The sequence below is a fragment of the Oncorhynchus masou genome, chromosome 6 (assembly GCF_036934945.1).
Source record: "Oncorhynchus masou masou isolate Uvic2021 chromosome 6, UVic_Omas_1.1, whole genome shotgun sequence".
Taxonomy (NCBI): domain Eukaryota; kingdom Metazoa; phylum Chordata; class Actinopteri; order Salmoniformes; family Salmonidae; genus Oncorhynchus; species Oncorhynchus masou.
The window spans coordinates 48,871,321-48,891,083 of NC_088217.1; the positions used below are offsets into that span (position 1 = coordinate 48,871,321).

The following is a 19,763-nucleotide window of genomic DNA, read 5'->3' on the forward strand; positions in this document are numbered from 1 at the left end:
GTTGACAGTGCTGAATAGAAACAGTGTTGACAGTGCTGAATAGAAACAGTGTTGACAGTGCTGAATAAAAACAGTGTTGACAGTGCTGAATAGAAACAGTGTTGACAGTGCTGAATAAAAACAGTGTGGACACTGCTGAATAAAAACAGCGTTGACAGTGCTGAATAGAAACAGTGTTGACAGTGCTGAATAAAAACAGCGTTGACTGTGCTGAATAAAAACAGCGTTGACAGTGCTGAATAAAAACAGCGTTGACAGTGCTGAATAAAAACAGAGTTGACAATGCTGAATAAAAACATTGTGGATACTGCTGAATAAAAACAGTGTTGACAATGCTGAATAAAAACAGTGTGGACAATGCTGAATAAAAACAGTGTAGACACTGCTGAATAAAAACAGTGTGGACACTGCTGAATAAAAACAGCGTTGACAATGCTGAATAAAAACAGTGTGGACACTGCTGAATAAAAACAGTGTTGACAGTGCTGAATAAAAACGGAAACACGAACTTACTCCTAAAAACAGCAGCTCTTTTCTGTCTATTCTTGGAACCACTGTAAGCACGGTGAGTTGAGCTATCCAATTGGCCTGCGCAGTAGGGGTCCTCAATTTAGCCATGGATCTCCCAGTCTCTTCAGACAAATGAAATGGTTCAAAATGGGAGCACTTTGTTTACCCGTTGCGCAGGGCTTCTGAATCGAGTGCACCTATGACTAACAGCGCAACACAAATAAAAAACTAAAAGAGGCACAGGCCTTTATCATTGGCTTTTCTACAGAAATGTTGGACCAACGTTAGACCACTTGTCTATACACTCAGGACTCTGCCAAAACACTTTTGAAGAGGCTGATTGGCCTGCTCTGATTCATGCTGTAGCCTATACCTGCTCCTAACTGTGAGGGAGCTGCATCATGGATCGAATCCTGCTTTGATAAATGACCAAACAGTTAGAAAGGGTAAGGGAGGAATCCTCCAAGACTGTTTTGTTTAATTACCAGCCAGCTAACAAGTGAATGGGTTTGATTTGGCTCAGCAGGGAAAAGGTACACGCGTGCCTGTCAATTAGAAGGCCTGGAAAACTCATTGATGAGAATGTCAGAACATTCAGAAATAATCATTTCTTCAAAGGAGAACTCAGCAACAGAAAACTAGCATTGAGAGCACTGCATTGATAAGCACACCAGCTGAGATCAAACTGTTACAAATCATGACGTCTTACACTGGCTCTGGTTCTCAATGTTCCTTGCAGTAGGTTGAAACCTAGAAGTATGGTTTCGCTGTAGGGTACTGCAGGATCACAGCTAATTTGACATACCTTTTAAATCACATGATGATGATGATGATGATTAAACAACATTCAAAATCCTGCTGGGAACAGTGAGCTTGGATTGTGAGCAGTGAGCTTGGATTAACACAAAGTAGTGAGCATGGATTAACACAAGGAAATGAGCTTGGATTAACACAAAGCAGTGAGCTTGCATTAACACAACGCATTACAAATATACAGAACTAAGAATGTGGAGTATTTCAGTTGTCTCAGTCACGTACAAATATTATTTTAATTCTTTTAAGTTTTTTACTCCTCTGTGAATCCTTTTGGCCTGAGGGGCCCAGGTCTCTGAGCACAGAAAGTAATTGACTCTGCAGACAAATAGCAAAATAAAATGTCTTTCTCAAAGGTCAGTCTTCAGAACGTGTGTTTTGTTCTTTTTGAAAGAAGCATGCCACAAAGACGACTAGAGAGATTACCCGTTTGACAGTGACCAGCCAACAGGACACTCGTTATCCTGAGAATCATAGAAGATCTGAGATCCTGGCTTGCTCTGTGATCCTACAAATGTCCTGTATACTGTATGTTGTACTGTTATTTTTACCATTGTGGTAATGAGTTATTTTAAAGCTTACTTAACGTAAAATGTACCTAGTATTTTTGGTCTCGTTACTGTCCAACTGTGTGCTATAAAAACAAAACCCAACTAACTAGGCTGTCAGGTCAGTCATTCTTAATATACTTATTTACAAATTGCATGGTGACTGCTAGAGTTGGTTGTGAAATTAAACATTCTCCGCTCATCTTGAAGCCTTGTATTAACTACAAAGTGTCCACAGATATTTGTCCAAATGAAACGTTTGTTTACAGAAGAATGTAACATTCATGTTGAAGTGTGTCCAGATCATTACAGCATATGGTAACTCCTCACACTTGGAACATCATTCATTTTCACCCTAGTGTGTAGCTCTCTGGTGATTGAACCACAACACCACCCACCCGCTACACCATCAAATCAACTCCAGTCTGACAAACCATGGACAAATATGGTATTTTCTGTATTTTCACGTGATATTATTTTAATAAGAAGGAGAGTCAGCTTGACCCTCTAACCCCTGTGTAGTTTTAGATTTAATTTGATCTCACATGTAAAAAAAATAAAAAATAATTGTCATCCTTTTTCCACAGATCTGACGTTCTCCTGGATTTTTAATGAGTACCCCTCATTTGTGAAGCAGGACACGCGTCGCTTTATCTCCCAGGAGACTGGAAATCTATACATCGCTAAAGTGGAGCCTTCTGATGTGGGCAACTACACCTGTGTGGTGACCAACACTGTCACCAAGACCAGGGTCCAAGGCCCACCCACTCCTCTGGTGCTGCGCAGTGATGGTGAGATCCAGTTCTACAGCAACTCTACTTCAACCCTTATCAAACAGTATATGTCTAGTTCACATGTTCCTTTTCTGGCCCTTGTGCGATTTAATGTGATCAAATACCATCACATTTGAATATCAATTCAATTCAAATGTTGTTACCTTACCTTGAAATTCTTACTCACAAGCCCTTAACCAACAATGCAGTTCAAGAAACAAGAGTTAAGAAAATATTTACTAAATAAACTATAGTAAAAAATGAACTGAAAGGTAACACAATAAAATTACAATACGGGGGCTATATACAGGGGGTACCGGTACCGAGAAAATGTGCAGGGCTACAGTTTAGTGGAGGTAATTTGTACAGGTAGCTTGGGGTAAAGTGACTATGCATAGATAATAAACAGAGAGTAGCAGCAGTGTAAAAACAAAGGGGGGGGTGTCAATGTAATATTCCGGGTGGCCATTTTATTAATTGATCAGCAGTCTTATGGCTTGGGGTTAGAAGCTGTTAAGGAGCCTTTTGAACCGAGACTTAGTGCTCCTGTACTGCTTGCCATGCGGTAGTGGAGAAAATAGTCTGACTTGGGTACTGAAGTCTTTGACAATTTTTGGGGACTTCTGACACCGTCTAGTATATAAGTCCTAGATGGCAGGAAGCTTGGCCCCAGTGATATACTGGGCCGTACGCACTACCCTCTTTAGCGCCTTAAGTTCGGATGCCGAGCAGTTGCCATACCAGCTGTATAACTTTTTGAGTATATGGGGATCCAAGCAAAATCTTTTCAGTCTCCTGAGGGGGGAAAAGGTGTTGTCGTGCCCTCTTCACTAGTGTCTTGGTGTGTTTGGATCATTCTAGTTTGTTGGTGATGTGGACACCAAGGAACTTGAAACTCTCGATCTGCTCCACTACAGCCCCGTCGATGTTAATGGGGCATGTTCAGCCCTCCTTTTCCTGTAGTCCACGACCATCAAATCAATTCAAATTTATTTATATAGCACTTCGTACATCAGCTGATATCTCAAAGTGCTGTACAGAAACCCAGCCTAAAACCCCAAACAGCAAGCAATGCAGGTGTAGAAGCACGGTGGCCAGGAAAAACTCCCTAGAAAGGCCAAAACCTAGGAAGAAACCTAGAGAGGAACCAGGCTATGTGGGGTGGCCAGTCCTCTTCTGGCTGTGCCGGGTGGAGATTATAACAGAACATGGCCAAGATGTTCAAATGTTCATAAATGACCAGCATGGTCAAATAATAATAATCACAGGCAGAACAGTTGAAACTGGAGCAGCAGCACGGCCAGGTGGACTGGGGACAGCAAGGAGTCATCATGTCAGGTAGTCCTGAGGCATGGTCCTAGGGCTCAGGTCCTCCTCCGAGAGAAAGAGAGAATTAGAGAGAGCATACTTAAATTCACACAGGACACCGGATAGGACAGGAGAAGTATTCCAGATATAACAAACTGACCCTAGCCCCCCGACACATAAACTACTGCAGCATAAATATTGGAGGCTGAGATCATCTCCTTGTCTTGCTCACATTGAGCGAGACGTTGTTGTCCTGGCACCACACTGCCAGATCACTGACCTCATCCCTATAAGCTGTCTCATCGTTGTAGGTGATCAGTCCTACCACTGTTGTGTCGTCAGCAAACTTAAGGATAGTGTTGGAGTCGCCTTGGCCACTCAATCGTGTGTGAACAGGGAGTACATGAGGGGACTAAACACATATTCGTGAGGGGTCCCCGTTTTGAGTATCAGCGTGGCAGATGTGTTGTTGTCTCCCCTTACCACGTTAGGGTGGCCCATCAGGAAGTCCATGATCCAGTTGCAGAGGGAGGTATTTAGTCCCAGGGTCCTTAGCTTAATGATGAGCTTTCTGGGCACTATGGTGTTGAATGCTGAGCTGAGACAAACAAATTGTAATTTAATTGATTAACTGGTATTTCTTCATAGGTTTCTAACTGAGGCCTAAACAGTTGGAGTGAAAGATCTGCTCAAGGCCATTCAAGAAGAAGAAAAAAACAAAAAAACTAAAAGTAGGACAGTGATTTTAAAGGTCCAATGCAGTCGTTTTATCTCAATATCAAATAATTTCTGAATTAATTAAGTACATTTTCTGTGATTGTTTTCAATTAAATTGGTAAAAGGAAAGTAGCTGAGAACAATTCCTCAAGCTAAAATGTTGCTAGGTCTGTCTAGGAGTGGTCTAAGTGGGGAGAGGAAAACTGTCAATGAGCTGTTATTGGCAGAGTTTGAGACTCTCTTTCTTCTTAGTCTATTAACTAATTTACCACATTGCGATGTCACCATGGAAGCCCAAAACTCCATCTCACCAAAACAAGCTGAAACTTCAGGTGCTCTTTTCAAACAACTCTTACACTAAAAAGGCATTGTCATAATTTTCACAATTTCCCAGTTATATTCCAATGTCATAGTGTGGAAATGTAGACACTCAGAGGTCAGTTTATTAGGTACACCCATCAAGTACCTAGTCAGATCTCACTTTACCTCCAGAACAGCCTGAATTCTTTGGAGCATGGAAACATTGCTCAATTAATATCAGGAGTCTTAACGTGTGCCAGAAAAACATTCCCCACAACATTACACCACCACCACCAGCCTGTACTATTGACACCAGGCAGGATGGGGCCATGGACTCGTGCTGCTTACGCCAAATCCTGATTCTGCCGCAGCATGATGCAACAGGAACTGGGATTCGTCGGACCAGGCTATGTTTTTCCACTCCTTTGTCCAGTGTTGGTGATCACGTGCCCACTGGAGCCGCTTCTTACTGTTTGTAGCTGATAGGAGTGGAACCCGGTGTGGTCTTCTGCTGCAATGGACCATCCAGGACCAGGACAAGGACCTGAGATGCCGTTCTGCAAACCGCTGTTGTTTCTGCCTCGTTATTTGCCTGTTTGTGGCCCGCCTGTTAGCTTGCACGGTTCCAGACATTCTCCTTCGACCTCATCAATGAGCTGTTTTCGCTCAAAGGACTGCTGCTGATTGGATGTTATTGCTTGTCGCACCATTCTCTGTAAACCCTAAACACTGTTGTGCGTGAAAAGCCCAGGAAGCCGGCCATTTCTGAGAAACTGGAACCGCCACTCCTGGCACTGACTATCATACCACGGCAAAACGTCGCTTCGGTCACTCGTTTTGCCCATTCTAACCTTCAATTTAACAGTAACTGAATGCCTGAATCCCGGTCAGCCTGCTTTATATAGCAAACCATAGCCACATGACTCACTGTCTGTATGAGCTAACCATTTTTGTGAACGGGGTGGTGTACCGAATAAACTGTCCACTGAGTGTGTACAACACAGGTAAATCACGTTGTTTTTTTTTTACTGCACTGTGCCTTTAAGGAATACAAATTAATTCCAAAGGTTAATTAGCTGTTTCTTTGCAACTTTAAGATAGCCCACTCGCCAATGGTTTTGCTGCTTCAGGCTGGCCTTATCAAAGGCTCTCCAATGGAAAGGTCATTTGTCTGAGAGTGATCTAATTGTTGGCTTTCTTGTCCCAGGAATAATTATCTCTCTAACTAATGTTTAACACCATGCAGGGATACACTTATGTGATGTATGATATTTTCATGGTAGAGTATTGTAGTTTTTAATACTCCTGACATGTCATCTACTGATTGTGAACCATATCTAGCAAATATGTCAGGCGCAAGTACAGCAAACTATAGTACCTTATGCTAGCATGAAAACCACTACTAACTACTAATTCATCCCTCTTAGATATGAACATGAGTAAATGAAGCCTCCCTGTTGAATATGGTCTTTAAGGCAACTACAATTGGTTGAATCAAGGGAAACATTTACTGTATGTGTAGTCAGTCTAGGTTTCATTAAATATTGCCACGGGTAGTATCGCAGAATTACAGTACATTACACTGAGTGTATCTAAGCAGTCAGGCGGGAATTGTTTAGATACAACACTCTGCAGAAGCAGCAGCAGCAGCATTTGACGGCTAGGTTTCCACGACAGTGGATCTCCGATCGTCTGGAATCACTACTTCTAGTGCATGCTATTTTGTAGGATGCCACATGTGAAGGCATCATTGTTTTTATTTCATTTCTAACTTATTGTTTTTATTTTAAATCAACGCACCAGACCTGCTGAGATGCCAATAATGAACCCTCCAGGGTCACATTAGCCTGTGTCCCCTTCCTAAAGGTTGTGGTATGAGAACTGGTTCAACACGATGGTGTTCTCAGTTTGTCTCTATGAGACATGCTTCCTTTTGATGTATTTTTTGGACTCTCTGTTTTCCCATGCATTTCTATGGGCTAATAGCAGGAGGGCTAAATTCAATGTTTCAGATAAAATGATGATACAATGATGATGCTCATAGGCACCCGAGTGATGGAGCAAATGGAGCAGCTGCGTCCCCACCTTCAAAATAGGTCGCAATTTTCAATGATTATCAATGTTTGAGCTAGACTGTATTAAAATAGACATGTCACGTTTCTATATTTTACTCGGGAAGTCAGTTAAGAACAAATTCTTATTTACAATGACGGCCTACCCCTAACCACAGCGGGCCAATTCTGGGACTCCCAATCACGCCTGGTTGTGATAAAGCCTGGAATTGAACTAGGGTCTGCAGTGATGCCCCTACCACTGATATACAGTGCCTTAGACCCCTGCGTCACTCAGGAGCCCAGGAATGGAAGGAATATCATTTTCTTGAATAGAAAGCGACAGGCTGAACAATTGAATAGGTAAACTATTCTACTATGGGGTTGTCTGATTCTGCTGTTGCTTACTTGTGCTGTTGGCTGTGGAAAATTAAATATGGACAACACATGTTTCATTATAGAATAAAACATTAGCATAACCAAAGGTACCAGGTCTCAGCTCCGCCTGGCTCTCATTTGGATCATAGGTGGCGGGTCTCGGACCCAGCAGGACCCAGCCCAGCTGAATCCCTGGGTATGAGGCAATTAGAGCCTCGTCCAGCGGTCTCATTTACCGTGGCTGATAGGCCCTTGGATACCTGGCAGTATAATAAAATGGAGATACGGATGAGAATGAGCTTTCACGGTCAGTCAGGGAACCTTCCAGATAACACTTGCCTCGCAAGAGCTCATTTGGGCTGAGAAACCTTTGGAAATGTGATAAAGGTTTGCAGATAAAGAATAGCAGCAGCAATGAGAAAACCTGTTCGTGGCTTTCCAAAATAACCACTTCTCAGATGTATGATGGTAATCGCTTTTAGGACATATGTAGGAAACGACATATCAGCAGTTTCCATGTTGTTTTAGTTTTTTTTTTTGCCTTCTTGTAATTGGTTGTGAATTTCTCTCCTCAGGTATAATGGGTGAATACGAGCCAAAGATCGAAGTTCAGTTTCCAGAGATTGTCCATGTAGCCAAAGGATCAACAGTGAAAGTGGAGTGTTTTGCATTAGGAAAGTAAGTATGCTTTGGGCTTGATGAAACAGGCACACAAATACATGAAAAGCAGAAGGTTATTAACAAACAGCATGATAGTATTCATGTTTCACTGCATGCCTCCAACCCTGCCCTGATTGAGGCCGGGCTGCAAATCGGAGAATTCTGGTACAATTGGGGCCGTGTGAGACTCCTCCTGGTTCACTAGCTGAGTGATGTATGCCCTACTTGACTTTTTTCTGTCAAATCCACTGAATCCATATAGGTTAAGTACAGTGGCAATGTTACAATGATTTGTGTTTGCATGAACATGCTGCAAGGTTTCTCTACCTCTCTGCATTACTCTTCCCTCCAGCCCTGTCCCCTCCATAAACTGGAGGAGAATGGACGGAATCCCCTTTTCTAGGAAGGTGGACGTGAGGAAAGCCAGTGGCGTCCTGGAAATCCCCTATTTCCAGCAGGAAGACGCGGGCACATACGAGTGTGTGGCAGAGAACTCCAGGGGGAGGAACACTGTAAAAGGAAAACTCTCGTTCTACGGTAGGTGATCCTGAACCACATGAATATTTGAACCAGGGATGGCTTCATGTGTCAGTTTCGCTTAGACTGAGAGGCATCAAACGGAGACCTTACTGGGTTTAAAACAGCGATTGGTAATCAACTGCGGCGCCGCCACTTTGCATGGGGGAGCATCGTTTTAACAGCGCATCCCAAATGATTAAAGCCCTGGTGGCCAATATGCCTTTAATATTTTGATCCAGATTAAAGCAGCGATGATGTGAATGAGGAGACCTTGGATGTGACCTTGTATTGGGCTCCAACAGATGGCATCATGATTGACATCCAACTTAACTGGAGATCAAAGCTCTTATACTGCATACTTAGACCAGGGCCACATATACCCCATGAATAATCTGCAGTGCAGCATCTGGATGAAGTGGATGGGGAGTGGTAGCAGGTTGTCTAGCGGTTAGAGCGTTGTGTCAGTGACTGAAAGGTTGCTGGTTTGAATCCCCGAGTTGACAAGGTGAAAATTACTTTACTGTAGTAGTTTGCTGAATATGTCTGTAATATTTGTGGCCTGCCGTACCACTGACATTGATCTCTCCTTCTGGACTCTTTCTATGCTGCATGCCTAAGGACCCATTTACAAAAATAGCTCGTCGGGCTCCATGAATGTTTTCTTACACTTGTTGTTTAATTGCTTATATTCCACACCATGTGAATCCCTCACAGATGCTGGAAAAGACTAAAAACAAACATGGCTGGCTGGACTAATGATATGAAAGTATGTTCGCTATGGTAGCGGCAATGAGATACAGCATAGCTGTATGCATTATAAAATGAGGTAATAACAAAACAGCACAGCAGATGATAACAGTCGTACGTCCATACAGATCATCTATTTTAGTATGGGTAAATATTTATGATATATTTTACAAATTACTCATCGTCTGCGCTAAACAATTTGCCATTATTTACAAGGTGTCTCGCTAAAAGCTCCCTGCACCTCTCTGTAATGGAACCCAGCAGCAGCGTTGCTCTGGCTGTGAGCTATGGGGGATGGTTTGTCCGAATTAGCAGCAGGTCTGCCCTCTTTTGATGTGCTCTCTCTCTCTCTCTCTCTCTCTCTCTCTCTCTCTCTCTCTCTCTCTCTCTCTCTCTCTCTCTCTCTCTCTCTCTCTCTCTCTCTCTCTCTGTGATAAAATATATCTGTATTCTTATTTTGAAGTCCCTTGGAATTAAGCCTTTGAGACATTTGTCAGCAGTGTGTGAGAATCAGGGAATCGATAAGTGTATCTCGTGTACATCGCTACAACACGCAGTCACAAAGCTGCGAAAGCCTCAGCTTTCTGCCTAGGAAAGAGCTGAAGGCATTATTTAACTCTGAGAGTCTGCTGATCACTGTGTCCTTAGTAGTTAGATGTTAATGCTTTAATAAGGTTCTGCACGTCTTGTGTTTTAACAAGGTGAATGGTAATTATCCTTTCATGTCAGTCGAAGCTACGTTCAAATGAATGTATGTTGTTTTACTCTTGATTGGAGAGAGCATTTTGGGATAAAATGGGGAAATGTTGCGCATTATTCCATCTGAATGTCATCTAAAAAGTAGCCTAATACAACTAATTAAATACAACTAACTATGCATATAGACTGCCATTGGTTTCTCTATTTTAATCAACAATTTGCCTCTGCAGTGTATTTAATACTTTCCTACAGTAAGTAGTATCCCAAGATAATGCCATGAATATAATGCCATGAATATAAACACCCCGTGTCAGTTTCACTCTGATTCCCCTATCGCCTATCTCCAATCTCCCTCTTTGCTTTAGCTGGTTGATTTGAAATGTTTGGGCTGATTGTGTGAACACTGGGCCTGATGCAGCCGAGGATGGGCTGCCTGCTTTCATTTGGTGGTCTGTGACTGAGTCGATACGTTCACAGTGGCTGAAGGATGGAGTGACAGAGGGCTAAAAACAACAACAACAAAGAGGTCCTGAGAGGTGGAGAGGGTGGAGCATGACCACTAGGCTTCTCTCTAAGATTGCGCTGGCATGGATGTGATGCTAAATGACTGGTGATAATGGAGTCTCAGAGTACCTCTCTCTGCTATCTCGTCTAGGGGCACTTCTGTCCAAAACACACACTGGCTGACCTCTTAATACCCAGACGCACACACAGGCCCACAGACCACACAAACACACCCACTCTCTCTTTTTCATTTGTTTCCTATGTCTCTCTCTCTCTCTCATTCTCTCTCTCTCTCTCTCACTCTCTCTCTCTCTCTCTCGCTCTCTTTCACTCTCTCCTCTCACACACACATCGAATACACACAGGAGGTATGGGCATACATTTGCAATTGCTACTGCATGTCTAACTGTTTCATCTCAAATTTCTTGGAAGCAAGCTGAGCTGAAGCAGGAACCCAATTAGAGTTGTATTTGTATGTACCATTACAGAGAAGTCACCTCAAAGGTCAGTCGGGGAGTATGGCATTAGTCAGATGCTGCGTAATGGAAATGTATAGTGTGCCATTACTCTTGTCGTGACAATGACCTGGTGTGATAGAGGATGATGGCGTATTGACCTACACATCATCCACAACACGGAGAGTTACGAGGACAGTAAATCTGGGGGTTTATGTTCCTTATTTCCCCCCTTACTAATTTGTTAACCAGTCATGAGTTACTTGGAAGCTACTGTAGGAATCAATAAAGCTCCTGTATAATTCCACCATCATTTACTTGAATGGTTTTTGGTAGAGGTATTTTATGGCAATGTGCTACCCACCCATGTATACACTAATACATCTGGATTGTTTTGTTCACTGTCTCAGCAGCACACATAACCTAAAACTAGGATAGTCATATACCATTTATGCCATTTACTGTATTTTTGGGTTCTGTATTGTTTGGGTTCTAAGTCAATTTGCAACAATACATAACTAATTATAATTTCAGCGCAGGATCAACTGTCTGGGATTTCAAAATACTCCACATTGTTCTTGAAGTGGGATCTGTATGAGAATGTTCTAATTCACAGCCATGTTGTTTTGACCATGCAGCCCCTCCACATCTGATAGAGAAACCCCAGGATGTGCAGAAGCCCATTGACGACTCTCTGGTGTGGGAATGCAAGGCCACTGGAAAGCCCAAGCCCTCCTATAGGTGGATGAAGAACGGAGAGAACCTGGAGTCACTGGAGGTTAGATCTACATAGGGTTGCAAAGCTACTGGTCATTTACCAAAGTTACTGTAATCTTTGGTAAATTTGGTAATTAAAATGCATGGCAATTTATGGTAGCTTATACATGAATGCTTTATTTATTTATTTATATAGTATTCATTTGTTATATCTGTGTCCATATTGTCCATGCGTTTCTACTAGGTAGACCATATGGTTCAAGAGAAAATAGCCTAATTAAAAAAGCATCCAATCGAATTAGTTTCAAATCAATCTGCAGCTCGTACAACTATTGTATTACTTCACAACTGCCTCCAGTTCGGCGCCAAAACATTTACAACAAAGACATATTGACAAAGTAAAAAGTGTGTAAAAAAATACAACAGATATTTCATTGGTTGAAACCCTTGTATTAAACAGCGATGGTATTCACTAAGTGGATGGTTTATATTTAGGAGAATGTTTTACAGCTTCTGTCATTCAAATGTTTATTTTAAAATTATATTATTAGATTTAGTTCTATTTTGCATGTGATAAGGCCACACAGACAGCCAGAAATAATAACAGACACATGTAATAATCTGCACCCAAAAAGACCACTAGATGTCATCAGATAAAATGCCATATATTCCTTGAAAGTTACCAAAATTCCGGAAGTTTACTGGTACACTTTGAAAGTTTCCAGGGCCCTACTGTAGTTCTGCGTTTAGCTCACAGTGGAGTGAATTGGAGCTGATTCAGGATGATACAACAGATAAATGCATTGTGCCTAACAGACATGATTCTCATTTCACTGGCATACCCAATGCAGATAGTTTTATGAACTTCAATTACTGTAATAAACATTGTACTGACAAAGCAGTGTATTTCCTGCTTGGCTTGTTCAGCCTCTCTTTCCCAGTATATGACTCCCTGGTGCACTTGGTAGTAAAAACAATGAAATCTAAACACAATTTGGCTAGATATCACCTTTATTCTCCAGAGCATGGCTTTAAACTGTTCAGTTCCCCAGAACACCACTTACCTTACAGGATTTACAATATCCTGAAAGTGTCTACTAAGCTGGTTTGTTAAAGGTAGATGCAGTGAAATGACGTTGCCACGAGCAGCGCCGGAGATATTGAGATGAGCGAGATGCAACACTTCGCTCTCACAAAGTCACACACGGTATCTGCGCATGTGCACGGGTTTGCTTCACGCTGTTACAGCGCGGTAGCCAGGGCACCAAAACAGCAGAGAAGTTGAGCCTCGCGCTTCAACGCTCTTAGTTGTTGCGGAAGTTGACCCACTATGCTGTTTACCTTCTGCATCTACGTCACATCCCTGAGTCCACCTTTAAGAGACCAAACTCCAAACAAGCAAACAATTGTATGCTTGTCTGAGCGCCATAATATAAGACCCACCGTAATCTTCTGGTAAATCTCTCTTCCCAGAGTGCAGTCATTAATCCTGTACCACCAACGGAGAAAAAGGAGGTTAGCCTTTTACAACCACACTGACATCATCTGAAACACATCCTAGATTTGTTTTAGCCAGCCCCTTATAAACACACTGACCACAATGCATCCTGGGACCTCCTGTACCATGTCCCTGTGCCTCCCTCAAATGACCCATCACGAGCACAGTAATGCGAGCTGAACACTACCTAGACACTGTACAGTGTAGTCCGCAAATACAAAGTTATTCATTCGGCTCATATTTTTGGAGATAAAAGGTATGGCTTTGTGGAAATATTATTCAGTACCCCCTGAATGGGAGCTTGCCATGTCCCCTGTGCTACAGTATGTGGCCAGGTTATTTTCTGGAGATTGATGGTGGGCACTCAGGCACAGCTTGGACGTAATAAATAAGCAGACTTGATGTTCATTTTCTTAATTACACAAAATGTTCACAAACAAAACAGACTGTATTGATCAATCCTTCAGTGTTATATATGTAGTAGAAATGAGAGGTGCAGGCTCATTTTATTGTTACCAGAGGCAGTGCTCCAAACAGCAGCAGCAGGCTCTCTCTCTTTCCTTCTCCCATAAAGGCAGATTAAGGTTGCCTTCAGCTGTGCATAATTAACAATCTGTCTAGTCATTGCATCACATTTGATTAAAAACCTTTGCAAGGTCTGCTGGAATGGTATGATTTGTTCTCTCAGTTGGTTAAGGAAAGAACTAGAGTAGGTAAGAGTTACCCCCCCCCCCCCCATCTGTTTGTCTCTATGAAAGAGGGATACGTTTACTTAGTTGTTTTTATCACTTTTTACAAGCAGTATTTTCATACCATCCCACTCGGTACAGATGTCAGTTCAACGTCGATTCCTCGTTTGTTCAACGTTGTTTCTTTGAAATGATGTGTAAACAACAACGTGGATTCAGCCAGTTCATTTTACACGGATAGTTTGACTGCACATATTTGGGGACCATGTGTATCTGATGCCTCTGAGTGTACAACATCTGTGGTAAAAGGTTAGACACATTGACGGTGTTAATTCCCATGGAGTAGGATTTCCTTAATATGGACATAATAAATGGGTGGATTAGCAATACACTTCGATAAATAGATGACTCAAGCAGAGGTATTCCATTGGTTGAAATTTCACCATCAAATAGTGCAGCTTCATCAATCTAATAACTAAAGGTCACTGATGGAAGGAGAGCAGGAACGGGGAAGATACACCATTTGTAGTGATTCATTACAGTAAATCAATGGGGACCTTTTCTGCTTCTCCTGCTCATTTGGACATTTGAGCTGACTGCAATGGCTTATGGCTTAATTATTTTAAAAAAAATTAACTTCCGGTAACACTTTCTTTGGATAATCCCAAATAGATTGTTTGTAGATGTTCAGTAGATGTTTTATAACTGTCAACAACATTCCAACTAACTACAGTATCTACTAACCCTTGACCTAGCCCTAACCCTAACCTTAAGCCTTATCCTAACCCTTAACATTACCCTAACCCTTGCCCTAACCTTAACTCTTGCCCTTATTCTAAATCTAAACCTAAACTTAACCTTAACCTTTACCTTAGCAAGCAGTTGCTTATCAGCAGATCATTTGCTGATAGTATGACCATCTGTAGATCATCTATATGGGACTATCCAAATAAAGTGTAACCTAACTTCCCAAGTTTGGTCAGTAGTTAAAGTGCATGGGTACACAGTAGGGCATGAATAGACCGTATTACCGCCACACCGGCAGTCATGAGTCATGACCGCAGTCAAATTCGACTTGACCGTTTGGTTACGGTAATTTCCTCTTATGCATGCGTTAGTAGTACCCAACTTGCTAACGACCATCAGGTCCTAATGGTCTGGATCTTACCACTCTATTGTCCCTCTCACCACTCTGGTGTCAATGCAAATACAATAGAATATCACATCAAAACTGATCATCAAAACAGTATGATCCTTTTAAAACTCATCTCACACATTCACTACAGTTATTTTGAATTTGTATTTGATTTTGAATAGCCTAGTAATAATTAATTGGCTGACACATTACCTTTAGCGACAGAATATTTCACCACTGTGCGTTTCCATCTCCTCCCCTCTCTCTTTCATTCAATTCTCAAGCGAACAGAAAGAGTGGCTGTCGACAGTTTATTGAAATGTTTCGTTTTGAAAACATGGTACTATCGATGTTCCCGAACAGATTTCACTTGGTTTGGCTGCAGGAACAGGGTTGGATAACCCCACGGCATACAGAGTTTGGGTGGAATATCACCTGTTGCACAGAGAGAGGCTGCATGCTCCTTAAACAGTGGTTGATGCATGGAGTAGCCTACCCGGCATGATAAAAAACAAACAGGAGGTAAAGCGGCCCCCATTCGCTATTCGAGTCCATACAGATGACTTGTATTTCCCTCTGCCCCTGTTCCTGCCCATTTGACAATGGGCCATTGTAAATAAAAACAGATTTGACATATTGGTAAAGACGAGATTCAATTGAGAATAGTCTGATGGGTGAACATATACAGTAAAAAAATGATCACTTGAGGAGAGAAGAGCTTGTGCAGCCTGAGGCAAGGAACAGAGCGCAAGTTGTTTTGTGTGACTTTCTCAAATTATCAATAGTCGCATCACGCAGCACACGTTTTGATTTCTAAGACATTCTAAGGTTTGTATCATTCACAACTAAAGTTGCCAAATAACTCTAAATCGAGCATATAGGGCCTGTTTCAAATGATCACTTTTACTCTCAACATCAAATGAGCACTAGCTCAGGAATGGTAAAAATATCCTTTCTATTTTATTCAGATAAGTTCAATTACAGTGCCTTCAGAAAATATTCGTGCTGCTTGATTTATTCCACATTTGTTGTTACAGCCTGAATTCAAAATTCATTCAATTGTTGTTTTTTTCTCATCCATCTACACACAATACCCCATAATGACAAAGTGAAAACATTTATTGAAAATGAAATACAGGAATATCTCTCATTTACATAAGTATTCACACCCCTGAGTCAATACTTTGTAGAAGCTCCTTTGGCAGCGATTACAGTGGTGAGTCTTTCTCAGTAAGTCTCTAAGAGGTTTCCACACTTATATTGTGCAACATTTGCCCATTATTCTTTTCAGAATTCTTCAAGCTCTGTCAAATTGATTGTTGATCATTGCTAGAAGCCATTTTTCAGGTCTTGCCATAGATTTTCAAGCAGATTGAAGCCAAAAATGTAACTCGGCCACTCAGCAACATTCACTGTCTTCTTTGTATCTGATTAGAATCCAAGTTGGCATAGCAGTCAGACTGTTGTCTTGTCCTGTCCCGTCCCATGTATACATATTTTTTCTTCGTATATTTTTCGTATACATTTTTTGATTATTTTTTAATCTCAATTCCCATCTACGGACTGAACATACTCTCCTGCAATCCGCCTCACCCAATGTGGTACGGATCTGCTATTTTTACACTTAGAACCGAAACCCCCATCAGAAGCTAGCCAGCTAACTAGCTACTAGCTAGTAGTCAGCTATCCACTGCTTGTGGTCATCACCGTTAACTCGGACATCAGCCAGCCTCAGCCCGGGCAATTCCTGCCAGTTTGCACAGCGCGATATCAACCCAGAGCATATCGGACTGCTTTTTCTCTACCACATCTCCACATCTCTGGATTCATACCGCAAGCTCTGAACCTTTACACCGGATCTTCGCAGCTAGCTAGCTGCTGTCCGTGTGGCTACTCCTGGCTAACGTCTCTGTCCCGAAGCAAGCACCAGTTAGCCTGGAGCCTACCTCGGGCTATACCGATTTTGCCAATTGCCTTGGACCCTTTTACTGCCGAAATGGAGCCCCACCAATCCATCACGACTGGTCCGCCGACGTAAAGCGATGTCCCCCAAAGGCCCTTCTGCTAGCCCGCTAGCTGTATAAATCGCCATGTCTCCAGCTCGCCGAGCTACTCACTGGACCCTATGATCACTCGGCTACGCATGCCTCACCCTAATGTCAATATGCCTTGTCCATTGCTGTTTTGGTTAGTGATTATTATCTTATTTCACTGTAGAGCCACTAACCCTGCTCAATATGCCTTAGCTAGCCCTTTTGTTCCACCCCCCAGACATCCAGTGACATCACCTGGCTTAAATTGCGCCTCTAGAGACAAAACGCCTCTCATCATCACTCAATGCCTAGGTTTACCTCCACTGTATTCCCATCCCCAACCATCCCCTTGTCTGTACATTATGCCTTGAATCTATTCTTACATGCCCAGGAATCTGCTCCTTTTACTCTCTGTTCCGAATGCACTAGACCAGTTCTTATAGCCTTTAGCCGTACCCTTATCCTACTCCTCCTCTGTTCCTCTGGTGATGTAGAGGTTAACCCAGGCCCTGCAGTGCCTAGCTCCACTCCCATTCCCCAGGCTCTCATTTGTTGACTTCTGTAACCATAAAAGCCTTGGTTACATGCATGTTAACATTAGAAGCCTCCTCAATAAGTTTGTTTTATTCACGGCTTTAGCACACTCCACCAACCCGGATGTCCTACCCGTGTCTGAATCCTGGCTTAGGAAGGCCACCAAAAATCCTGAAATTTCCATCCCTGGGGGTTTATGTCCCCAACATTTTCCGACAAGATAGCCACCGTGCTTCTACACCTGCATTACATTGCTGTTTGGGGTTTTAGGCTGGGTTCCTGTGCACACTTCGTGACATCAGCTGATGTAAGAAGGGCTTTATAAATACATTTGGTTGATTGATTGAACCTCCAAAGGGGGCGGAGTTGCAATTTACTTCAGAGATAGACCTGGATAGTATGACAGAACTCTGCAGGCTGTGCACAAACAATTCAAGCTTCTACTTTTAAAAATCAACCTTTCCAGAAACAAGTCTCTCACTGTTGCCGCTTGTTATATACCCCCTTCGGCCCCCGGGCTCAGCCCCCAGCTGTGCCCTGGACACCATATGTGAATTGATTGCACCCCATCTATCTTCAGAGTTTGTACTGTTAGGTGATCTAAACTGGGACATGCTTAACACCCCGGCCGTCCTACAGTCTAAGCTAGATGCCCTCAATCTCACACAAATTATCATGGAACCAACCAGGTACAACCCTAAATCTGTAACCATGAGCACCCACTTAGATACCATCCTGACCAACTTGCCCTCTAAATACACCTCTGCTGTCTTCAACCAGGATCTCAGCGATCATTGCCTCATTGCCTGTGTGCGTAATGGGTCAGCGGTCAAACGACCACCCCTAATCACTGTCAAACGCTCCCTAAAACACTTCAGCGAGCAGGCCTTTCTAATTGACCTGGCCTGGGTATCCCGGTAGGATATTGACCTCATCCCGTCAGTAGAGGATGCCTGGTTGCTCTTTAAAAGTTATTTCCTCTCCATCTTAAATAAGTATGCCCATTCAAAAAATGTAGAACTTAGAACAGATATAGCCCTTGGTTCAGCCCAGACTTGACTGCCCTTGACCAGCACAAAACATCCTGTGGCGTTCTGCATAAGCATCTAATAGCCCCCGCGATATGCAACTTTCAGGAAGTCAGGAATCAATATACTCAGTCAGTTAGGAAAGCTAAGGCTAGCTTTTTCAAACAGAAATTTCCATCCTATAGCACTAATTCCAAACAAATATGGGACACTGTAAAGTCCATGGAGAATAAGAGCACCTCCTCCCAGCTGCCCACTGGACTGAGGATAGGAAACATTGTCCCCACCGATAAATCTATGATAATCGATCATTTCAATAAGCATTTTTCTATGGCATTTTTCTATGATCCCCAAAGATTGGAAAGCTGCCGCGGTCATCCCCCTCTTCAAAGGGGGAGACACTCTTGACCCAAACTGTTATAGACCTCTATCCATCCTTCCCTAACTTTCTAAAATCTTCGAAGACCAAGTTAATTAACAGATCACCGACCATTTCGAATCCCACCGTACCTTCTCCACTATGCAATCTGGTTTCCGAGCTTGCGATATCTGGTTTTCGAGCCTAAACGTTATTATATCCGCCATCGATAAAAGACAGTACTGTGCAGCCGTCTTCATCGACCTGGCCAAGGCTTTTGAGTCTGTCAATCACCACATTCTCATCGGCAGACTCAATAGCCTTGGCTTCTCAAATGACTGCCTCGCCTGGTTCACCAACTACTTCTCAGATAGAGTTCAGTGTATTAAATCGGAGGGCCTGTTGTCTGGACCTCTGGCCGTCTCTATGGGGGTGCCACAGGGTTTAATTCTTGGGCCCACTCTTTTCTCTGTTTGTATTGTGGATTAACTACCATGTTGTTGATCATTCTCGGTCACATTCTTATCACTGCCATTCACCTCTGTAACCATTTTAAAGTCACCATTGGTATCATGGTGAAATCCCTAAGCTGTTTCCTTCCACTCAGGCAACTGAGTTAGGAAGGGTGCTTGTATCTTTCTAGTGACTGGGTGTATTCATACACCATCCAAAGTGTAATTAATAACTTGACCAAGCTCAAAGGGATATTCAAAGTCTGCTTTTTACATTTTTTACCCATCTACCAATAGGTGCCCTTCTTTGCAAGGCATTGGAAAACCTCTTTGTGGT

The 19,763-nt window shown here is 42.5% G+C and overlaps 1 protein-coding gene across 3 annotated transcripts in view; it reads left to right on the forward strand.

Annotated features, from left to right (window-relative positions):
- cntn4 (contactin 4) overlaps positions 1–19,763 on the forward strand; it is a 169,940-nt gene that overhangs the window by 85,794 nt on the left and 64,383 nt on the right. For all 3 annotated transcript variants that reach the window (XM_064968917.1, XM_064968919.1, XM_064968918.1), the window contains exons 6-9: positions 2,459–2,662; positions 7,974–8,076; positions 8,411–8,595; positions 11,621–11,760. In XM_064968917.1, coding sequence (XP_064824989.1) covers positions 2,459–2,662; positions 7,974–8,076; positions 8,411–8,595; positions 11,621–11,760 — 632 coding nt within the window. The remainder of the gene's footprint in view (positions 1–2,458; positions 2,663–7,973; positions 8,077–8,410; positions 8,596–11,620; positions 11,761–19,763) is intronic.